Source organism: Leopardus geoffroyi, chromosome C2, assembly GCF_018350155.1.
Source record: "Leopardus geoffroyi isolate Oge1 chromosome C2, O.geoffroyi_Oge1_pat1.0, whole genome shotgun sequence".
Classification (NCBI taxonomy): Eukaryota; Metazoa; Chordata; class Mammalia; order Carnivora; family Felidae; genus Leopardus; species Leopardus geoffroyi.
This window is the reverse complement of record NC_059333.1, coordinates 48,735,160-48,750,950: the sequence shown is the minus strand read 5'-3', so window position 1 is coordinate 48,750,950 and position 15,791 is coordinate 48,735,160. Positions and strand designations below refer to the sequence as shown.

The following is a 15,791-nucleotide window of genomic DNA, read 5'->3' as shown; positions in this document are numbered from 1 at the left end:
AGCAGAGAGCCCAAAGTGGGGCTCAAAATTACGAGCCTCGAGATCATGACCTCAGCTGAAGTCTGATGCTTAACTCACTGAGCCACCCAGGCACCTCTCATTCTTTTTTCACTTCTGAGTGGTATTCTGTTTTCTGAATATTCCAGAATTTATTATCTAGTCTTTTATTGGTGGGTACTTACTTATGTCTTGGGTTATTATGAATTGAGATTTTATAAATGTTTTTCTTTAAGACTTTGTAGACCTATGCTTTAATTTCTCTTATGTAAATATTTAGAAGTGGAATTGCTAGGTCACAGGGGAAATGTATATTTAACTTTTTTTTTCGCCTGACTTTTCCATTTACACTCCTGTAAGCAATAGGACAATTCAGATTGTTCCACGTCCTCACCAGCATTTCATGTTGTCAGCATTTTGCATTTTCGCTGTTCTAGTATAGCAGCATCTTACTAGAGTCTTAATGTCCACTATTACTTTTCATATACTTTTCATATACTTTTGGACATAATCTCTTGTGTAGTGCTCTATTTTTATTTGTCTAAATTGAACCAAAAAAAGACCTTTAAAAATGTTCCTAAGTTCTCAAGAGTACCTTTCATATGACTTTCATTAGGAAATTTAGACTAAGAAAAAAATTAGATTTTCCTTCACATGTTCATAGTTCTGAAGGAAGAAATTATTGGAAAAACCCATGTAGAAGATAGTGCCAAAACCAAATTTCTTGAAAAATAAGCTTGAGATGTTTCAAAGAAACTAAAATGTTCCTTTATCACCCACCACTAAGTCCATTAACTTACTTTGTTTGGAAAATGAACTCTTGACAGAATAGGCTTTCATGTGGTAATTCCAGCTTTTACTGGATTGATCCAGGGTACCATGCTGAGAAGGTTAACATTTACGGATTGCTTTCTTACTCCTTTTCAGCTTCTTGAGTTTCTAATTTAAAGACAGAAGGGGAAACAAAAAAAGGAAGCAAGGAAATGTGGAGCTCTTGTAGCAAAATGAAGCTGATTTTAATAGTTACTTAACTTGCTTGATAAATTCATGGAGTTAACTAACCCACAAATCCATAGAGCATGCTTTGGATATGATTTCTTCCCCTGTCCTCAGATTTTTCCTTCAGTTCCATTTGGCCTTACCCTTCATGAAGGAATTTATCTGATACTGATTCTAATTGACAGATGTTGCCATGGTTTGATAGCACAAAGAGATAATACAGGGAGAAGGAGAGGAACAGATGGTCTGATGAAGCTAGGATATTAACCAAGGCAATTGATTAGAAGACCCAAGCTACTCAGACCATGCATGTATCTCTCCCTAACCCCCTTGTTCATCTCCCACACACCCTGGCTTTACTCTTGTCATCAAATAGATGGAGCCATGCCCATTAAATCACAATAGTCAAAATTGATAATTCTACTTAGCATAAAGTGTTTTTCTTAAGATTCAATAATAACATATCAAGATACTTGTAAACTTTGAAACCTGGATGAATGGGACAATCAAGATATCCTGGACAAAAATAGGAAACTCTTAGGACATGACTAACAGGGAAGAATTCAATGGTAATGCTTAAAAGAAAGCATTTGGAGTACTTACGGATTTCATTTACACATGCCTCCTTTCTTCCTAGTTAGTACCGTTAATAAAGAGCTGAAATTTAAAGTCTTTGTGGTAGCTGAGAAAAAATAGTGGTCCTTGTTGAAAGGCCCTAGAACTACTGTGCACATTATAAACACCCAAATAAATCCACCAGGATTCTAAATGAATGTAATTAGAAGCAGACTTGGAGAAATCTACCCTACAAGATGCTGGGGTTTTTTTGTTTGTTTTAGAATTTTGATTAAGCCAGTAGGTTAGAATAATAGTAGCTATAGGGAATGATTGCTTCTTGAAAACCAGAAGATTAATATAGCTGAGTTTTGCCTTCAGGAGTACTTTTATTAAATAATCATTGGAATCTGAATGCCTTTAGCTTGCATTAGGAACACCAACTGGCATCAGTGTAATGCACTGAATTCTAATACTGGCACTCTGTGTAATATTGGCATCCTTTCTCATTGATGCATACAGCCCTATTTATCCTATACAAAGAAAATTTTTTTGTCTTTATACTTGGATTTCGACTTAATCTATGAAAGCTCAATGCAGTAAGTTTCCAAGTGAGAAAACCCCTATGTTTCATTTTGTTTTAAGTTTGGAAATATTAATGGCGTATCATGTTATCCTTCATAACACATGGCTCTGTTACTGTTTGCATAGGGTCCATATGGGTATTCATGTTCCTAAATCCTTTCCTGAATTCACATTGGAAAGTAGATGTGTTTTTACTCTTTGAATGGAAGAATGTACACATTTGTCCTCAATATATCTAAGGGCAAAAGAAACCTTTCCAAATTGGCCCCAATGAAGAGTAAAACATGTTTTTAACCAAATTTATTCCCTCATTAATAGCTTATTTTTTCCTTCCCATGTTTCCAACTTGTTAAAGTGTTCAAGATTGCTTTAGTTCTCACTCCTTTGCCAACTTATTAAAGCTTTATGATTTGTTTAGAAATCATTTTCACATTTTCTGACACTTTGATACTGTAGTTATTTACTGTTAATGTAGAATGAGGGCCCTCCTTTTGGGCTGGTCCAGAGCAGGCTCTGGCCTTTCTTTTTTTGTGTCCCCCCGCCCCCCAGGTTTTTAAGAAGCAAATATTTTTGATGTCTGAATTCTCGATTGAGCCCAATGCCTTATTATCCATTTGTCTTTCCATGTAAATTTTAAGCTCTGTGAGGACAGGAACCATGTGTATCATAACCAACTTAATCTTCCCAGTCCCTAGATCAGCAACTGGCACATAATAGGCCCTCAGTCGATATATACTGAATGAATAAAAAGTAAAACAGCAGCATTTTCACTTTAGTTTCACCAGTACTTCAAACTTCACATGACAAAATTGAACTCCTACTGTTTCTCTTGATATTTCAGGTCCACATCTTAGTACTTGCTGAAGTACCTTCATTCCTCCATTCACTCTAACTTGAATCTTGATTCATTTTTTATTTTTCCTCTCCTATAGCTAATAAGCCCCCAAGTTATAATGGTTCTGCCTTTGGGAAGTACATCAATGTCTTTATTTTCTACTTCTTCACATTCGTGCCAATAATTCTAATTCAGACACTTGTCACCATACCCTGGATCCTGGAAATAGCATCCTGGCTTCTTTCCCTGGCTCTTTTCCTACTCCAGTCCATCTTGGCTTCTGCAAAACTAAGGAAATTTAGATTATCCACCATCAGCTCACTTGTTCTTCACCTCAGATTCATCCTCCTTCTCTTCTTTCCAAGGAGCACATTTCTGACTCAAGACTGTGCTCATCATCCTGTCCCTTCCACATTCCTTAAGACTTTACTCTCAAATTTACCCCTTCACTGCCATTGGGACCATGCCTCTTGCTTGCAAATAGGTTGAAGATTACTCTATCACCAAACAACATTTTCTGTTAATTCTGTTAGCTCTTCCAAGCTATTTTTCAATCTCTTCATTCCAGTACTTTTCAGAGTGGTCTGTTCTTTCATACCTGGTTTTTGCTCCACCCCTACAATCTTTATTCCCTTTCACTGGTTTCCTTTCCTTTTTTACCATTCCATTGAAATATCTCTTTGTGGTCACCAATGACCAATGAATTGCTAAATCTAGAAGTGTTTTCTGAGTTCATACTCTTTTTTTTTTAATGTTAATTTATTTTTGAGAGACAGAGTGTGAGTGGGGGAGGGGCAGAGAGAGGGGGAAACAGAATCCAAAGCAGGCTCCAGACTCTGAGCTGTCTGCACAGAACCCCACACGGGGCTCAAACCCACAAACTGAGCTCATGACCTGAACTGAAGTCAGAGACTTAAACAACTGAGCCACCCAGATGCCCCTCAGTTCTTACCTTCTTAACCTCTCAGTGGAATTGTCAGCCACCGTCTTTCTTGAACTCTTTCTTTGACATGTTTTGTGAAATGTTTCTCTTGGCCTTTTCCTCCTCTCTATTGCTAATTGTTAGCCTAACTCCCAAAGTGGAATAGAGTTTTATCCTTGGATCTCTCATCTGTTTCCCCCCTTATCTCATCTATGCTGTGTCTTTAACTAAGTAAAACAGTGCTTCTCAAACTTTATGCATGTAAATCATGTAAGAGACCTTGTTACAATGCAGGTTCTATTCCACAGCATAAGGAAAAGCCTGAGGTTCTGCATTTCTAAAAGCTCACAGGATGTGCTGATGTTGCTTTTGTACAGAGAGCAATGGGAGTGATAAGGATATAAGTGACTTGCAGGGCTAATATCTGACCTTGACTCATTTCCAAAATTCTAAGACTATTTTCAGTTGTTGATGTAGTGATCTACATTAGAATGACCAAATAATGGTGGTTAGTACCTCAAACTCCAACTAAATTCTTAATCTGTACTACCAAAAAAATTCCTTTCCATTAATTTCCTTCAAGGTAGGAAATCCAGTTTTGATTTATATTAATGCTTTTCTTAGCACACTTATCCCATAAAGAAATCTAGTTGCATCATTTCTTGTGTAGAAATACTAACTTTGGGGGCTCCTGGGTGGCTCATGCCTCCCACTCTTGATTTTGGCTCAGGTTACCAATCTCAAGGTATGTGAGATCTAGCCCCATGCTGGGCTCTATGCTGACAGTGCAGAGCCTGCTTGGATTCTCTTTCCCTCTCTCCCTGCCCCGTCCTTGTGTGTGTGTGTGCCTGCACACACTCTCTCTCTTTCTCTTTCTTTCTCTCTCTCAAAATAAACTTAAAAAAACAAATATAACTTTGATCTTTTTTTTCTTCATTTCATTTCTTCCATGAGTCATTCCTTGGTTGACTCGTGTGGACTGAGTGTATTATTTGAGATTCTTCCCTCCAATCTCTCTCTAATTCTCCCACTGCTGGTAAGTCTAACCTCCTCCATCACTGCTTAACATTATTCCCTGGCTGAAGAATCTCTACCAGCTTCTACTGCCTGGTAAAAGAAATTGTAGAATCTCTCATAGAATCTATCTCCAAGAATATATGAGTCATGCTACTGCCATGAGTTTTAAATCTGGACTACTTTGCTTTCCTGGACCTATGTAGGATATCCAACTTTAAGTCACACCCTTTGGATTTAAAATGCCATTTGTCCATTGCAACAGTTCAAATGTAGAGGGCTATACCCAGCCCCCCTCAGCACCCTTTGTTTTTCATCCCAACTTCTTTAGTTCTATCCATATATACATCTACCTCCTTCACTATACTGTGAAGTCATTTTTGAAGTTTTCAGTGTCCCACTCATCTTCCATTGCATGTGGATCCTAGCATCCTGCTTTATAATAGCAGTTTTCAACACATGTACAAGTGAATAAGTGGAATGTTACAGAGCAAGTCTTAAGGTCAGGCCATCTAGCTCATGAACGTCTTATGCAACATCTCTTGTCTAAAGTCCACAGTGAGTATCTCCAGCAATGATAACAGCACAGACATTGAGGGTACAAATTCTGGTCAGACTGACCTATGTTCAAAATTCTGTTGTTTTATTAACTGAATGGCCTTGGATAAGGTATTTAAAGGCATTTTTTAAAATCTGTAAAATGGGATAATACTACTACTATCTCATGGAGTTGTCAGAATTTAATGAGATGATACGTGTAAAACGGTTAACACAGTTTATGGCACACAGTAAGCACTCAGTAAATGGTGCTGTTTGCTATTCTTGTTGATTTTGATATTATTTGCTTTGTGCTATAACGGCCATTTCAGGTGAGCTATTTCATTTTAGGTAGCACCAAAATCACTAGAAACTGATTCTTTTGGTTGATGTTTAAGCCAGCCACCATTAGGGGATAAAGGAGAGAGTTTTGGAAATTTGTGACCAGTTTGAAAATTATTTTAAGAGTCCAAAGATAATAAAAACCTGAACTGGTCCCATAAGTGCTGCTTAGAAGTGAAGAAGAAATAGGTAAAAGAGGAATCATGCAGAGAAACCTAACTGGCCTTGAAAACCAATTGAGGGGAGAAGGGGCCTGAAGCTAACAGGAATAGGAGCAGATTTGAACAGAAGTAGATTTTAAGGTAGTGAGGAAACTCAGGAAGGATTAAATCACTAGGTTGGATCAAGAGGTTTTATTATATTACAGATCAGACACCAGATTACAAAGAGATTTAGGCATCACGAGTGATGAGAAAGTGGGATAAGGTAGATTACTTGTAAGACATCTTGTTTAAACAACAGCAGGGATAAAAGGGAATATGAAATGAAAATTCTTTTCATTTTTGTTAGAATGAAAAATACCTAAACAATTTTTTGGCTCAGAAGTGAGCGAATGGAATAAGGAAATGGAATAAAATCACCAAGATGTTTATGTATGTTTGGGCAGCAGGAAGAACCCCAGAATCAGAGAGGGGCAGGGAGGGGGTGATGGACAGAGACACTTTAAGAAGAAGGGAGTGATGGGGCGCCTGGGTGGTGCAGTCGGTTAAGCGTCCGACTTCAGCCAGGTCACGATCTCGCGGTCCGTGAGTTCGAGCCCCGCGTCAGGCTCTGGGCTGATGGCTCAGAGCCTGGAGCCTGTTTCCGATTCTTTGTCTCCCTCTCTCTCTGCCCCTCCCCCGTTCATGCTCTGTCTCTCTCTGTCCCAAAAATAAATAAACGTTGAAAAAAAAAATTAAAAAAAAAAAAAAAAGAAGAAGGGAGTGAGGGCAGAATTTACATCAGAAGCAAAAATATTGACAAAGACCGTGTCAGGAAGTGTCCTTTGATATAAAGAGAACAAAAAAAATCTATATAATGGATGTTTTAGGAAATATAATAGTAGTTACAGAAATAAAAATATTGCTGAAAAAAGTATAGAAAGTCCAAACAATGACCAATGACATGCATCAAGCAGACTAGTTTGTGAAAGGACTACATTTATCTTGTCATGGCTCCATTTCTCCTCTTGGTATAATTGACTACTAGTTATTTCATAAATCACGTTTATGGGGTTTCTACCCTGTGTTCTGCCTCTGTAGTTTATTGGAATAAAGGTCTAATATGTAGACAATAACTTGTAGAAACAAAAAGGATCCCACACGTTGTCTAGTCCAACCCCTGTTCTTTTTGGAGAGTGAAAATCCTACATTTAGAGGAGCTATGGAATTTTTTTTTTAAACTACAGTAAGCATTATTATCAATACTCATACTATTAGGGAGATCCAAGCAAAGATAATGTTATTTAAACCAAACATTCCATTCAGTAGTTTCTTACCACAAGGACATGAAATGTTCTCATTCCTTAAAGTCCAAGTTGCTGGAGGCAGGCCTTCCAGAAGTCTAGTCTGATGACATTCACTGACTGTTACTTATATTTTTAATAGACTTGTTGCACTTGTGTCCAAATTTAATCATCAACAGAAAAGGGTATGATCAATGTTTGATCCTGAGTGTCCTCAGACAATGGGAAGTCTGTGACTCTATGTTATGGTAAATACGCAATAAAATAAAAAGCCTTAAATGATGTCAAAAGGAATTATGATTGTCCTCTTCCCTCCTGGGTCATTTTACCTGTTTTTATTTCCTTTTGCCAAGCACCACAGTAGTAGAAAGACCATCCAATGCAATACTAAAGGTATTAGTTGAGTCAGAAAACCACCATTTGTCTGGCTTTGTCCCTGACAATCAGATCTTAGACACTTACTGGCCCTCTTTTTCTTCTATAATAATTCTTATTCTCATTTCAGTTTATTGTATGAATCAACTGAAGTAAATTTTAAAATCTTAAGCCCTCTGCAAATGTTCAATGTAGATATTTATTGTATTTTCCTTCAGTTTGCATTGATTCTATAGGAATGCTGAGTTTTGGTAAGTAAAACCTTAGGCAATGACACATTGAAAAAGATAATATAATTATAAACTTTATTGCTTAAATCCATATTTTCTGGTGACGGAATTATTGACCATTTAGAGCAATTATATTCTAATTTTAGAATGACCCCATGAGTACCCAAATATCCATTCTGTTCATTCCACATTTATGGAGTACCTTCTGTGTGCGGTACAGCACTGTTAATTTTCATAAGGCCTGTATTTAGCTTTAAAATCAAGGAAATTTGCTTCACTACCTTACAGGTAAATAGTCTTACTGACTATCTCTTTTAACATTTAGAACTTCCTATATTACACAACTATCAATTAAGCCAGTGTTGGTAAAGATAACCTCTGAGGCTGAAGAGAGAGGTTGACTGCCTGTATGTTTATGTTTCCTAACAAACTTGATATAAGACAGGTTATTTTGAATGCTTTGTGATCAAGATAGAAAAAATGTGCAGGATTTTTTTTTAATGTTTATTTATTTTTGAGTGAGAGAGACACACAGTACAAGTGAAGGAAGGGCAGAGAGAGAGGGAGACACAGAATCCAAAGCAGGCTCCAGGTTCTGAGCTGTCAGCACAGAGCATGACTGGGGCTCAAACCCACAAACCACAAGATCATGACCTGAGCCGAAGTTGGATGCTCAACCAACAGATCCACCCACTCTGTTTTTGTTTTTGTTTTGTTTTGTTTTTACCATGTGGGAAGTTCTTAGAACATTTTTGTACCATTTTATTCCTGGGAAGATAATATAAAATCAAACTTACTGGTAACTCTGGAATCTGGCTTTTGGTTGTTGTATTAGCAGTGACCCCCCCCTCCCCCAACACACCTTGGATCATACCAGCAATTAAGGATTTGAGAAATGTATCCAAAGTATAGATGCATAATGTGGTAGCCCATCTGGTCTGATTTTAGCTTCTCTGCACTTTGCTGACTTTTTCTAGTATACAAGGCAGGGAAAAACACAGCCACAAAAATTCCATGCAGCATACTTGTCAATAAGTGTGTTGCATAAATGTCTATTGATGTTTCAACTCACAGGACACAGAGGATTAGTAGTCTATAATGTATGTTCCCAGTAGTAGTTAGTATTTTGGCTGAACAGCTTCCTTCACTCGTTCAGTCTCTTGCTCCTTGGAAGTCAGGAACTGGAGCCCTGACAGTTTTACTAGAAAGAAGCAAGCTAATGAATGACTTCAAGCGTTTCAGTAGTTTGTAACTAGTAGGAACATAGGCTGAATATACAAATACATTCAAAATACAAATGTACAGAAACATACAAAACCATTCCCCCTCTCTCTGTATTTGTTAACTATAAACCCCCTGCTGACTTGATGGCCATGCAACACGTGCATTTGCACAGGGTCCCCCTGTGCACTTAGAAGGGTCCATGCTTGGTTTAATACTCTAATGTCACTGTCTTGAAATGCTTAATCATTTTTGAACATGGGGTCCCATGTTTTCATTTTGGGATGAGCCTCACAAATTATGTAGCCAGTCCTGCCCCTTGTTTCTAGAAGTTCTAGGTAATTGTTTTTATGTATCATCAACAATGTGTTCCTGGCACTTAGAAGGGGGCACAATAAACGTTTTAGCACAAGTAAATGAGTGACTTTGTAAGGCTTCAAGTAAAAGCAACTGACCAGAATCTTAGCCCCTTTAGTTTTGCTAGGGTGGGAGTGGGGGAGAGGTACTAAATGTTTGAGAGAAAATTTAAAATAGAAGAACCTAAAATAGTATAACAAACACCTAAGTTTCCATCAGCATACATGACAGCTATTATTTTATTCTTTTTATTGAAAATGTTTATTTAAAAATAAAAAGCAGATAAAATATACCTGTTGGCCCCACTTCTATACTCCTTTATCTCACTGGGTGGGGTGCCGGGGTGGCTCAGTTCCTTAAGTGGGTAAGCATCTGATTGTGGCTCAGGTCATGATCTCATGGTTTGAGTTTGAGCCACACATCGGGCTCTGTGCTGACAGCGTGAAACCTACTTTGGATCTTCTGTCTCCTCCCCCTTTGTCCCTCCCCTGCTCTCTTGAGCTCTCTCGAGCTCTCTCAAAAATAAGCATTAAAAAAAATTCTTACCTCAGTGGGAACTAGAGCACTAATATGAATGTTGGACCCTTGCAATATTTGCTGTCTCTTTACACTGCTACCATATATGGTAACATATTTTGTGAGCATTTTAATATTTATGTGAATCATGAAACTATATGTCATCTTGTAATTTGCTATTTTTGTTCAGTATTCGTAAAATCTGTTCATATTGATATATATACATAGCTCTAGCTCATTGATTTCTTATGACTGTATACAGTACTAATGCACTCCCCTGTCCTGATTGGCCCACTTGGTGAGGCTGTTTACAGCAGGGTCAGAGGAGTCTTTGTATTCTGGTTCTGTCACTGGTCAAAGTCACTAGGTGGGCAGCAATGGGCAAGTTAAATGATGTTTCTGAATCTCTATTTTCACATCTATAGAATGAGTTAATAACTTCTACCACTTCAGATGATTTTATGACAACAAGATAATATATATAAAACCTAGCATGTGATAAAAGTGCAAAAAAAATAGCGGTGACAATTAGCATAACTTCATATGTATGTCTGAATATTATGAACCCCTAAGCAAATAGGTAACCTTGATCTTAAATTTGCATGGTTTGATTCTTTTCATTGAACTCTCAGCTTGGCTTTGGTTTTGATTCTATTTTTATGATAGGAATGTTTCACTCTTAAAATGCTGTCCTGCATGTATCTTAGAATTTCAGGATCCCCTTGTACAAAATTGAATGATACCACCTCTAATGCATGTTCCATGGCATAAACCCATACAGTTGCAAGTTAAACCCATTTAGCTATAAAACTTCAGTATTAAGCACTTGAAAAATTATACCTATGCTCTGTTCTATGCATAATTGGAAAGAAACGAACATCCGGCGCTTTCCAACTTTCATTTTGCAAAGTAGCAAATAATAGAACTGAATTCTGTTAGACCGTAACTGTGCTTCACATTCTCCAACTTGACATTAGAAATGTAAAACCTTAAGTACACACTGAGCTATTTTGTCATGTTCTCCGCAATTTCTAAAAAATAAAAACAGAAGCCAGTATTAAGCATTGTCTTTGAAGTAGATGGGAGTCTGTGATGTATTAAGAAACTTGAAATAGCATTCTGATTCTCCCTGTGGATTAAAAGCATCATGTTTTGGTTATTCAACAGATATTATACAATTCGCTATAGAGAAAAGGATAAGGAGAAGAAATGGGTTTTTCAACTCTGTCCAGCCACTGAAACAATTGTGGAAAATCTAAAACCCAACACAGTTTATGAATTTGGAGTGAAAGACAATGTAGAAGGTGGAATTTGGAGTAAGATTTTCAATCACAAGACTATTGTTGGAAGTAAGTACCAGGAACTGTTTGAGGAAGATTTTTGTAACTTTTATCTTCTTTTCCTAAGTACGAAAATTTTAATTATTTTATTCTTAAATATGAGGGGAGTTAATTGCCATCCTCTAGTGTTTAAAAAAATATAAAAGTGAAGACGATTTGAGTACTGATACTTCAGAATCTTTTATGTTGATGAGTGTTTTTTAAACAGAAAATGTGATGAACTGATGTTTGATGCCTTTATTGATAACACTTCTTTGGCCATTTTAGTATTTTCAATCAATCTCAGATCTATGAGCACCAACTGAGTGAAAACAGCAGTAATGTGTATTGGTGTTCAGAATGGAAAGCTGGGCCAGTAGAAGTGAACATAGAAATACTCAAAGGGGCCCAAACCTTGTCATCTCTTCATTCAAACTTCATTGGAATCAGCGCTTGAAATGACAGTAAATAACTAATAGGAATAAAGAGTCTGAGTTAGAAAAGGAGTACAGTTGTCTTCATCATGAGTAGGAAGGGTTAATTTAGGAACACAAAGAATGAAAATAATGTTATTTTCTGCTTGTTTTTGTCAGGTAAAAGCAAAGTCCATGGGAAAATCCAAAGTACCTATGACCAAGCCCACACAGTGGTAGGTACCAGGTTATTCTCAGGAATGTTTTTTTAGAAATTGTATCTGCATTGTGTTGTTGTTGTTGTTGGTGGTGGTGGTGGTTGCAAGAAAATAGGCCTATTAGGATTAGATGACTGGCTATGGGGCTTTGTGTAAAGTACTTAATGCTTTAGGAATTTCTTTTTCAGCAAATGGAGGTAGAAATATGAGAGCAAATTATCTAATATGTTTATAGCTCTAAAATACTGATACTCGATGTAGTTATTCTATATCCAGATTCCAGGTATTTTGAGGTTATGCTTATTATCTGCAGTGGATTGTCTTTTAGAATAACCTGTTTCCAGAGTAAATCTGTATATGTTCTATTTACATTGGTATTACTCACTTCTCTGTCCTCTTCCCACTATTTTCTCACTTCCTGCTTAAAGAGCTAACCCTTTTCAAAATGATGAAGCAACTGGCTTGGTTTTTATTTGTGCCTAGCCTCTATTGAGTGTAGTAAATATCTGCATATCTTACCTGCCAGGCATCCCCCTCATCTAGACCCCCTCTTCTCTCTCACTGCAGAAACTTAGTCTCTTGTCCTTTTTCCCTCCACTTTTCAAAATCTGCTCTCAGGAAGCACCACACCAGTTATGTACTACCTGTTATAAATGTAAGCCATTGTTGTAACTGTCACAGAGATGTTTGCATTTTCTTTTATTGTTTTTATCTGTTTCTTTTTTTTTTAAATTTGTTTATTTAAATTCAAATCAGTTAGCATACAGTGTAGTATTGGTTTCAGGAGTAGAACTGGGTGGCTCAGCACTTACATATGACACCCAGTGCTCATCCCAACAAGTGCCTTCCTTAATGCCCATCACCCATTTAGCCCATCCCGCCACCCACCTCCCCTCCACCAACCCTCAGTTTGTCCTCTGTCTTTAAGAGTCTCTTACAGTTCGCCTCCTTCTCAGTTTTTATCCTTTTTTTCCTTCCCTTCCCCTATGTTGATCTGTTGTGTTTCTTAAATTCCACATATGAGTGAAATCATATGATATTTATCTTTCTCTGACTTATTTCGCTTAGCACGATACCCTATAGATCCATCCACATTGTTGTAAATGGCAAGATTCATTCTTGGTGATTACTGAGTAATATTCCATTGTATGTGTAGATATGTGTGTATGTGTGTATGTATGTATATACATATATGTATGTACATACATATATACACCTATATCCCATCTTCTTTACCACTCATCAGTCAATGGACATTTGGGCTCTTTCCATAATTAGGCTATTGTTGATAGTGCTGCTATAAACATTGGGGTGCATGTGCCCCTTCAAATCAGAATTTTTGTGTCCTTTGGATATATACCTAGTAGTGCAATTTCAGGGTCATAGGGTAGTTCTATTTTCAAGATTTTGAGGAACCTCCACACCGTTCTCCAGAGTGGCTGTACCAGTTTGCATTCCCACCAACAGTGAAAAAGGGTTCCTTCACCTTTCTCTGCATCCATTAAATCACATGCATGATTATAAGATGATGGCCCGAGCAGGTAGAGGAGGCACTCTGGTGAGAAGGGAGGAATTTGGTGCCGGCTTTGGTCCCTATGTGTTGGGAGTATCCAGCCAGAGAAATACCCTACAGTCAAGTGAACATGCAAAGACTATTCGTGGCTGCAAATTTGCTCTATTTGAGGTGTCCATGTTGTGGATGGATATCTTTTATGTCTAATGAAATAGTCAAAAGAATACCCCATTGATCATGTAGGCTAGTAGGAAAAAAAAAGGTAGTACATACCTCATTGGGATGGAAAAAAAATGCAGAATTCTTGTCAGTGACAGAAAAATGGTTTGGGTAAAAAAGATTGAGAATTAATCCTGATAAGGCAAATGTTTCTGTGGTTTACATTGGCAGAAAAGTGTGTCCCTTGTAAATTTATGATCAAGTAATGATTATTAGATTGCCCAGGAAAGTGTTTTGTTATGTTGCAAATCATCAGGTAAGAAAGGAGATGGCAGATAAATTCCCATGTCACATTCATTCATTCATTCATTCATTCATTTTTTTTCTTTCCTTTCTTTAGATTTGATTTGTTTCCTAATAATCTAATATCTAAAAATTGAGACTATATAGATATGGGGAAAGCAATAAAAACAAAATTATCTACAACACTGCCAAATAAAGACCAGTATAAAACCATTTATAATCCACTTAGTCAAAATATGGCATAGCATATTTCAGGTCATAAAATGCTCTTCATATATATAATTTTACTTACTGTGTATTCTATAATATAAATTGGAAACTCAGTTTCCAATTTGTAGGCGTTCAAGTTATTTCTAATTGTTGTTAATTATAAGTGATGCTGTGGCAAACATTTATGACCATAATCTTAGTTCATTTGTCTACTTGTTTCTTTATAATTGATACTTAGACAGGAATTAGTAACTTAGATTCTTAACATTTTGAAAACTTCCTATATATGATCAAATTTCTTTCTAGAAAGGTTGGGCCATTTTATCATCTTGCTATCAATATATCAGAGTTATCTTGCTAATATGCCTTGATTATCAACATGTATTTCCATCACTAAATTTTCACATAATGTAATAGTTTAAAATGTTTTATAAATTTTTTCCCTGATTTCTAATAGCATGCTTTCTTCACTTGTTTATCAGCCATTTGTATTTTCCATTTAATGACTTTTAGTTTTAGTCTTTAATTCAATGGGGGGTCTCATGGTTTTTATTGAATAGATTTTAAAGATTTTATAGATTAAAGAACGTTGACTCTTGGTTATATCATCTAGGAACATTATTCTCACATTTGTTATCAATTTTGTTTATGGAAATTTTTGAAATAGCCTACTTTTAAAATTTGTTTAATCAAACTATTTGTCTTTTCCAGTGTCATATTTACAGTTACATTATATTTTATAAAGCCCTTCTTTATCCAGAGAGCAAATATTTCCCTCTTTTGTTTTTAGTTTTATAAGTGGTTTGATTTTTGTGGTAATTAAATTCTAAACTATATGGGTTGTATTTCACTATATTGCAGGTGCTAAAGTCATATATTGATTAGGTTATATGTATTTTTTCCAAACAATCATTTGGCCCAGTACTAAGTATTGAGTTGTACCATTCCTTATTAAGGTCCCTCTCTGGCTTTGTCTCAAATCCAACCACAGGGAATAGAGTTGCTCTTTGATTCTCCTCTGGAACAATCCCCACTCTTGTTGTGAATGGTTACCTAGGAGGCATATCTTATCTCCCACCCTCTTGGCTGTCATGCTTCGTCTTACATGTGACCCAATGATGTCATTTCTTTCATTCCTTTTCTTCAATCATATCCCAATAGTGTTTTGTGCAAAATATTTCATCTAGTGAGAGTTACTCAGCAAAATTGGGAAAGATGATTGATGTTTACTCCCAAGGAATTTAATTTCTTTTTCATATCATAAATAGCCATGATGAGAAGGTCGAGGAAGAAACTTCCTGCATCTGTGACACAAAGCCAGATATTTTATCACTTCAAGCTGTGAGGCGGAGTACTCCCAACTCCAGCCAGCTGTGATGAGTTGTGGTTTGAAACTCTTGGTTATTTCCAAAGGAAAACCCAAATTAATTAAAAAGATATTTTAAGGCTTCTCTGTGAGGCTTTCTCCATTGTCACTTTCTACACAGCCATCTGTCCTCTTGGGTAGCTCTGGAACACAGGAAAGTTGAAAAGGAACCACTTGGGATAGCCTTAGACCATCTTACATGACCACTTAGAATTGATTCTGAAAATAGATTTGATATTTTAGAGGTATATTTTAATCCAAATAGTCAATATCAATCCAAATGTTCAGATATCTCTGAGACTGCTTTTAGAAGGCAATATTTCAAGAACTATGAAATTAATTCCAAATGTTTTACTTTTAG

General features: G+C 36.6%; 1 protein-coding gene across 50 annotated transcripts in view; it reads left to right on the top strand.

The window, feature by feature from the left end:
- Nucleotides 1–15,791, top strand: part of LOC123610790 (ABI family member 3 binding protein) — a 265,188-nt gene that overhangs the window by 96,710 nt on the left and 152,687 nt on the right. For all 50 annotated transcript variants that reach the window (XM_045501843.1, XM_045501842.1, XM_045501847.1 and 47 more), the window contains exons 5-6: nt 11,097–11,278; nt 11,842–11,897. In XM_045501843.1, the coding sequence (XP_045357799.1) occupies nt 11,097–11,278; nt 11,842–11,897 (238 nt within the window). The remainder of the gene's footprint in view (nt 1–11,096; nt 11,279–11,841; nt 11,898–15,791) is intronic.